The sequence below is a fragment of the Panthera onca genome, chromosome C2, assembly GCF_046562875.1.
Source record: "Panthera onca isolate mPanOnc1 chromosome C2, mPanOnc1 haplotype 2, whole genome shotgun sequence".
Classification (NCBI taxonomy): Eukaryota; Metazoa; Chordata; class Mammalia; order Carnivora; family Felidae; genus Panthera; species Panthera onca.
In genome coordinates, this window is record NC_138347.1 from 6,020,895 (window position 1) to 6,028,785 (window position 7,891).

At 52.4% G+C, this 7,891-nt stretch overlaps 1 protein-coding gene across 8 annotated transcripts in view; it reads right to left on the bottom strand.

Moving 5' to 3' along the window:
- IGSF5 (immunoglobulin superfamily member 5) overlaps nt 1-5,000 on the bottom strand; it is a 90,193-nt gene extending 85,193 nt beyond the window's left edge. For 3 of the 8 annotated variants that reach the window (XR_013557819.2, XR_013557818.2, XR_013557820.2), the window contains exons 1-2: nt 4,338-4,777; nt 676-753 (exon numbers count right to left, since the gene is read on the bottom strand). Coding sequence is in view for 5 of the 8 variants with exons in the window: in XM_078452757.2 (XP_078308883.2) it covers nt 676-733 (58 nt within the window). In the remaining 3 variants the exon portion in view is untranslated. Of the gene's footprint in view, nt 1-675; nt 754-4,337; nt 4,778-4,802 lie in introns of those variants that run through there. The other 5 variants (XM_078452759.2, XM_081796555.1, XM_078452757.2 and 2 more) reach the window with 4 other exon arrangements.
- Nucleotides 5,001-7,891: the final 2,891 nt, after the last annotated feature.

Here is a 7,891-nt window from a genome sequence, read left to right on the forward strand (position 1 = left end):
CATCATTCTTCAGTACAATGCCTTGAAATCACTGCACAAGAAATACAGGATGGCTACCCTCTAAGAAGTCTAGGCAAGACATAATCAAAAGAAAGCTGGGGGAACCAACTCCAGTCACCCCGAGGACCCCGCAGTCTCAAGCTCCACCTCCTGCAAAGCAGAGTGTGATCGGGAGACCCTGGCCTGGGACCCCCTGGAGTCCCTTTGGACTGACCCCCTGGGGGCGATCCAGGACGAGGAGAAGCTGATGGGAGAAACAGCGGTGGGCCCTTCCCCTGTCAGTAAATGGGAGCTGGGATTATTACCCAGAAAACAGCAAGGTCAGGAGGGCTTCAGGGAGGAGGTGATGTCTGAATTGGGCCTTCCTTGAAGGCCAGATAGAAATGGAAGAAGAGAAAAGCAGGCAGAGGACAGGACAATGACTTACAGGGAGGAATGGGAGGGCAAACGCTCACAGCAGAGACGACCCAGTGGAAGGACCGGTAGGAAATTCAGTCAAGAGAGCAGGAAGTGCACCCAAGGAAAGAGACCCTTCTGTGGAAAGAGGAAGCAGTGAGAAAGGCCCAAGGAAGAAGCTTCTGGCAGCCACGTATCCAGGAAGCTTCCTCTGGGTTCCCTCCTGCCCGCTTCCAGCGGATGCCCAGGAACATTCCACCAAGCTCAGGAGACCCCTACCTGCCAGCCCAGCCAGGATGACCAGCACGGTCGAGATGCCTTTCCACCTGCCCTCCATCACCACGCGTCTTCTTCACCCTGGGAAAACAAAGCAGCCAGGTAACCATCTGTCACTGACGAGCGTTTGGCATCCCGAGTACGTGGAGCCCCTACCGGCTCATGGGTGTCCGCGGATGGACGGTCGGTGGCACCAGCCTCACCCCAAACCTGCTGGATCAGAAGCTCCAGGGGCGAGCACACAAATCTGTCCAAACAATTAAACAGTGAACCAATTCTGGCCCAGGCTCAAGTTGGAGAATCCCTGCATTAAACGATCTTGCTCCCCAGTCCAGGTATAAGTTATGGAAGGCAGACGGTATAGCCTTACTGCTGACTGACTCGCCAGGATGTAGGGGCGAGGGCTTGCTGCTTTTCATTTCAATCATGATGTTTTAATCACTGAGGGGAAAAAAAAATCCTCCCCGTAACAAGTTCACGTTACCAAAAGGGAAAACAGGTGAAATAGAACATAAGCTTATTAGAAGGTGCCAAAAGGTATATATAGAGAGAGAACAGGGGGACGTCTGCAAGGGGTCGTGTGCGTGCATGGGGTGGCCGGCTGTAATTACAAACAGGCAAGTCACAGAAAGTCTCCCGGGAAGATGCTCCGTGAACAGTGAAGGAGGTGAGGTGACAGCCACGTGGATATCTGCAAAGGAGCTTTCCAGGCACAGGGGCAGCAGGTGCAAAGGCCCCGGGGTGGGACCATGCCTGGCATGTTTGAGAGGCACTGGCGTTGGGGTGGAGTCAAGGGTGAGGGAGAGGGGGAGAGGTCAGAGCTAGGAGAGTTCAGGGTAGACTGAGCCCTAGGCAGCTCATGGGGAACCTGTCGTGTGCACCTCTTGGCCCTTCCTTCCAATCCCTTTGTTCTTGGATAAACCTCTTGCTCACCCCTCCATCCCTACATGTTCTCTTTTTATTTTTATTTTTTCCTTCTTCCCTGTGGTAGGCCCATGCAACACAGTCACCAGCAACGTGTGGTCCCACTGGAGCATGTAAGGTAAATCACCCACTGAATGTGTGGGGAACTGCCCGCAAAAACAACGGCCCCTTGGCTCAGCAAAGGGTCTCTTTCTTTCACAATCTTCAACACCACCACCGTGTGGAGCACAGCTCCCTAACCAGGGGATGGTTTTCACTTTGGCTTTGGCGTTCACACAGACGTCACAGCCCCATCAACTGGGGAGGGGGGGACCCTCCCTCTGAAATGTGGGGCACCGGGTTTCATCAGAGACGCCCCCCTCCCCACGGCTGTGGGATTTTGTAATGGGCTGACACCTGTCCAGGGCTCCCGTCCCCTTTCCTCTCCTACAGCCGAAAGAGGCCGACCCCGCAGCAACACAAAAGCACAAACACAGGAAGTGAAACAGGCACAAGTAACCACCACACCTCACGTCGGCGGAACCCATTTCACGCTGAAGCAGTGATCCTGGCTATTCGGGGCTCACGAGAAGGAACGCGGGTTTCCACCCCTCTGTTTCTCTGATGTGTTGGGAAAGCAAAACTCAGCATGCGTGCTAAACCATAACCACTTGCGTGCACGGCACGGCGCAAGGTTCAAAGTCGGTGCCGCTGTGGGGACCCCAGCCCCCGCGGGGTCTAAAACACACGCCGCAGAGCTCCACAAATAGGCCCGGGCGGCAAGCTGTGCAGCAGCCGTACCCAGGCCGGACTGAAACCCCAGCCCTCCCAGACGGGCTCCAGGTCCCCAATTATGAAGTGCCAATAAATCATTTACTAATTTGCAAGGTTCAATGCACATCGCTCTGACAAGTCGGTGGCTAGACCGGTCGTCTAGAAGGCTACACCCCAGCTGAGGATGCGGGAGACACTGAGCCCTCGTAGAGAAGATTACGCATCTCACCGAAGGCCATAAATGCCAAGCTTGGACCCAGTGCTTATTGAAATTGCAGCCGAAGTTTAAGGTCCATTAGGAAATACCGATAACCGTGCTGAGTCAGGCCGAGTCTGAGTGCTGTGTTTTCTAAAGCCTCTGTTCGGCCTCCGTCCCTCACACACCCTTCTGGCTTCTTCTCTGTAAGAGCGGTGACTGTGTTTCCCCAGAGCCCAGCAGAACCCCGGGACGGGCAGGGCAGGAGCGCCCAGTGAGGTCCAGGGAGCCCTGGGGCAGGATTGCTGCAGGAGTGGATTTGTGCCGGGCTGGTATTTGAAGGATGTGTGCAGAAACGAGCCGTCCCTTCGCTTTAATTAAATGAGGACCTATTGCCAGGTAATTTGCAAGTTAACATCTCTGTGGGATAGTTGGACAGACCCCGGAGATTTCACTTCCCAGTCATTTTGTTATGGAAGACTTGAAGTACCTACTTCTCGTTGAAAACCTGCAAAGTCTTCTTAAAGTCTTAAGTCTTGTTAAACGGTACTAAACACAGGACAGCCGGGTGGCCCAGTCTGTGGAGCAACTGACTTCAGCTCCGGCCATGATCTCACAGGTTCATGGGTTCCAGCCCATGTCGGGCTCTGCACTGACAGAGCTGAGCCTGCTTGGGATTCTCTCTCTGTCCCTCTGTCTCTGCTCCTCCCCTACTTGCTTTTTCTCTCTCTCTCAAACTAAATAAATAACTTTAAAAAGAAAACTGTACTGGTGCGCCTGTGGGGCTCAGTCCGTGAAGCATCCGACTTCGGCTCAGGTCATGATCTCACAGCTCGTGGGTTCGAGCCCCGCGTTGGGCTCAGTGCTGACAGCTCAAGCCTGGAGCCTGTTTCCGATTCTGTGTCTCCCTCTCTCTCTCTGCCTCTCCCCCACTCTCACTGTCTCTCTCTCAAAAATAAACATTAAAAAAAAGGTTTTTTTATTTGTACTAAACAGGAGTTAACCTCCAACCACTCCCTTACTGCCCTGACAAGGCAAAAACCACACGGAAGGTGTGTGAGGGGCCACCGCACTGATCTCAGGAAAGGAAACTGCCGCGTTTCATTATCTCACTCAGTGACCCCCACACGCAAGCCCTCGTTTCTGGGTCCCTGGAAAGAGCTTTGCCAAGGTGCCTGCCACACTTCTTGCTACAGGCAGCAGCATGAAGCCAAGACCCAAAAAGAAAGCTGGGTGCTGGTCAGGGTGAGCGAGAATCCGTCACAGCAAAATCCACGCAAGGGGCTCGCTGCAAACGTCTGTGCCTAAATATACATAAAGGCTGCACTCGGACAAGCCCACGTCCTGCACCCCTACATCCGGAGGGGCTGTCCTGCCTGCAGGAATGAGGCCCCCGTGAGGGCTTCCGGAGACTTCCGTGAGGCTCTCCTTCCCACAGGAGGAGAAACGGCATTTACAAGTGCGGGGAATGACCCATGGGGCCACGGTGACTTTCCAGCCCTGGAATCCTGACCCCCCCCCAAATCCCAGCTGGCTCTCAGCTCTCACCGCCCCCCAGACAGCGGCATGCTATGACAGAGGCTCTCGCTCCATCAGAAGTCATCTTGAATTCCTGAACTCCCCGAACAGCCTGCTTTCTTAATGTTTAACTGGGTGGAAGTTGGGAAACAAAGAGTGTGTGTTTGGTCCTGGGACACTTTCCCGGGGAAAGCGAGCGACCCGCCCCTCGGCCCGAGACAGGTGCCCGCGGACCCGCTGGACGGACGCCCACCGCTGGCTGGAGCTGGCTCACCTCGGGCAGGAAGTTCTCCTCTTCCGGCGTCACAGAAGGTTCTCTGATCCCAGAGGCATCTGGGCCTCCGTCCTCCCTCCACGCAAACGCAGGAACAAACCTGTGTGGCCGCCGAGAATCTCCACCCGGGTCGCCGGTTAGCAGGAAGTTCCTCTTGAAATGGCCCTGTCACGTCACAGGCCGGGCTGTAAACACAGAGGTGGCCCCTGCCTGCCACTGGCCCCTCGCTCCCGGAAGGTGTGCATGCCCCAGAGTGACATTTTCCCTGCTAATCATTAGCCAGCCCCAAACAGCAAGCCAGGCCACCCAGCGGGGCCTGAGAAGGTCACAGCCTCCGGGGCCACCACTGCTTCCCCTCGGCCCTCTGCCCTGGCTCCTCTTCTGGGCCTCTCTCTCTCTCTCTCTCCCTCTCTGTCTCTCTCAGTCCCACAGAGCCAAGCCCTTGGGGGCCGAAGGTCCTCTTACCCAGGCTGGGGGCCCTTCCTGCCCGAGGACGCCGGCCTGGACAACCTTGTTGATCTCTGGCGTCAGCACGGGCCTGGGGCTGGCCGAGCCGGTTCCTTCTCCGGCCAAGAACCTCCACACCCACAAGAAGACTCCTCGGTGAAAGAAAAGTAGTCCTGAGGGTGAAACCTTCTGGAATGTGGCCGCACTTTCCCGAGGAGCATTTGTAGGAAAACTGCTAAGAGGTTTCTTTGGCCCTCCCACGCCCACACCCAGCCAACACTCAGCCTGAACAAAGGAACTTGGCTTCTTAGAGCCCGTGGAAAATTCTGGAAGAGACCACCCCCTGGCACCCACCACACGGCAGCACCACGTGGAACTGTTTGCTCTTATGCCGTTCTCTCTCAGCACCTGCCTCGTCTCCCCCACTGCGTTTCAAATTTTTTTTAAGGTTTATTTATTTTTTTTTTTTTAAATTTTTTTTTTTTTCAACGTTTTTTATTTATTTTTGGGACAGAGAGAGACAGAGCATGAACGGGGGAGGGGCAGAGAGAGAGGGAGACACAGAATCTGAAACAGGCTCCAGGCTCCGAGCCATCAGCCCAGAGCCTGACGCGGGGCTCGAACTCACAGACCGCGAGATCGTGACCTGGCTGAAGTCGGACGCTTAACCGACTGCGCCACCCAGGCGCCCCAAGGTTTATTTATTTTTGAGACGGAGCGCAAGCAGGGGTGGGGCGGGGGGCAGGGGGAGGTTGGTTAGGGAGAGAGATGGGGACCCAGAATCCCAAGCAGGCTCCGAGCTGTCAGCACAGAGCCCCACGTGGGGCACGAACCCACAAACTGTGAGATTGTGACCAGAGCCAAAGTCAGTGGCTTAACCGACTGAGCCACCCAGGTGCCCCTCAGCCACTGCATTTTAATCTTGTCAGGGGACTCAGAGCCAAGGGCGTCTGAACAGAATAGACACCAGCAGAGGGTGTGGATCACGCACTTAGCGTGAGACCCTGAAACAAATAAATAGGGGGAAACGGTTCTCCCCAGTGGAACAGAATCAGAATACACCACCCCCAAAATATGCCAGTTTGGCATAGAGATTTATTTTAGGCTAAAAATATTTGAGATTTAAGAGATTAAAAAAAAAAAGCCTTCTTAGAGATTCCCTTTTCTGACTAAAAGCATTAACTACTGGGGAATACGGCTGCCATAAATTCCTTTATAGGGTGGGTCCACTAACGAAGCCTACTGGAGATCCCTTCTTCAGGGGGAATTTCCGACTCTGAATGAGAATAAGTTCAAAAGACCACTCATCACCTGTATAGATAAACATTATCACAAACCTTCTCCTCTCTTGTCTCTTCTACTGAAAATCTATTTGTCCTTCCAAAAAAACCCTATTTGTTTTTCCCATAAGAAGACTTTCTCCACCCCCCCCCCCCCCCCCCCGGCCTTTACTCTCCCCTTCTAAATTAGGTATATATAAGTATTCATTCCAACCACTTGGTTCCTATATGCATGCAGATTACACCTTTATCCTGCTAACCTGGCTTCACAGGTCCCAGGCATTGTACCTGAGAGGGCAAAGAAAAAGGTTTGTTTTCCTCCTCCCCTACAAGGCCCTGTGCTGGTCAGAAAAAACGGTGAGCGAAACAGATTCCAGGAGTTAACAACACGTGAGTCAAATAATCTCTCAAATATACACAAGGTTGTGGCATCTTATTTATGAGCTATGTCCCTGAAGGCCAAGCATAATTCAAAACTCAAATAATTCCCAAACAATGAGCCACTGAAATGAACACCCAAGGCCAATGTAGCTGATTTTTATCCCTGATACACTTTTCCTCATTTTCTCGGCTTCAGCACGAGTCATTTAGAATATCAGTCAGCACCCGGGCTCAGTGCTGACAGCTCAGAGCCTGGAGCCTGCTTCAGATTCTGTGTCTCCCTCTCTCTCTTCCCCTCCCCCGCTTGTGGTCTCTCTCTGTCTCTCAAAAGTGAATAAATGTAAAAAAAAAAAAAAAAAAGAAGAAGAATATCAATCAGCACCAGGAGTCCCAAGCACTGACCTTCAGAGCACAGCTCAGCCTCAGCATAACTACTGGAGACTATTGTTAGAGCTTCTAGAAATTTTGAGTTATGATAACAATGAGAGTGTAGGGGAGGGGAAAGATTTGTTCCCATACCCTCCTTGGTTTGGTGGGTAGGGCCTGAGAATTAAACTGACAAAAGACAGATTGACAAGAGAAAACAAGAGAACAGCAAGATATCAAGAGTTTATTGATGCATACAGGTGGGGGAAACTCGGTGCTGAGTACTCAAAGGAGTCTTAACAAGACAATACACTTGAAGAGAAGTGACAGGGCAAAGGAAAAGAAGTCCAGGCTTTTAAGTGTGGCAAGGTAAGGGTTGTATCAGGTCAGGTTTGTTGTAACCATTCTGAGAAGAGCCCCCAGTGACGAAGATGGTGTTTGCCCTTCCTGATACCCGCGAGGGGAGGCAAAGTTTGGGGTCTGCTGTTTCTCAGTTATCTTCAGCTTACGATAATTCTTATGACAACCTGGCCCATTCCGGGGTGCTATATTCTGATCCCCTACAAGTGCTGTATGACGTGCGTACGTAACAACAGTAACCACCTCGGAGGTGCCCCAAAGATGCAGACCCCGGGCCTGGGCACTTCTGTCTACCAGCTACCCAGCCTGGAAGCCCTGTTTCCAAATCACTGGAAATGCAACTCTGAGACTGTGTGGTCTCGAGGGACTTTTTTTTTTTTTTTTTTTTTTTTTTTTGGACTTTGGGAGGTTTTCATTATTTCAAAGTTTGAGCATAAAGACAGATGTACTAATATTTTTAGCCTATGCTATTTTAAATTTTTTTAATGTTTATTTATTTTTAGGAGACAGAGAGACAGAGTGTAAGCAGGGGAGGGACAGAGAGAGAGGGAGACACAGAATCTGAAGCAGGCTCCGGGCTCTGAGCCATCAGCACAGACCCTGCGGGGCTGGAACCCACGAAGTGCGGGATCATGACCTGAGCCGAAATCCGACGCCCAACCAACTGAGCCACCCAGGCGCCCCTAGCCTATGCTATTTTAAAATCACAAAGTTCAAATC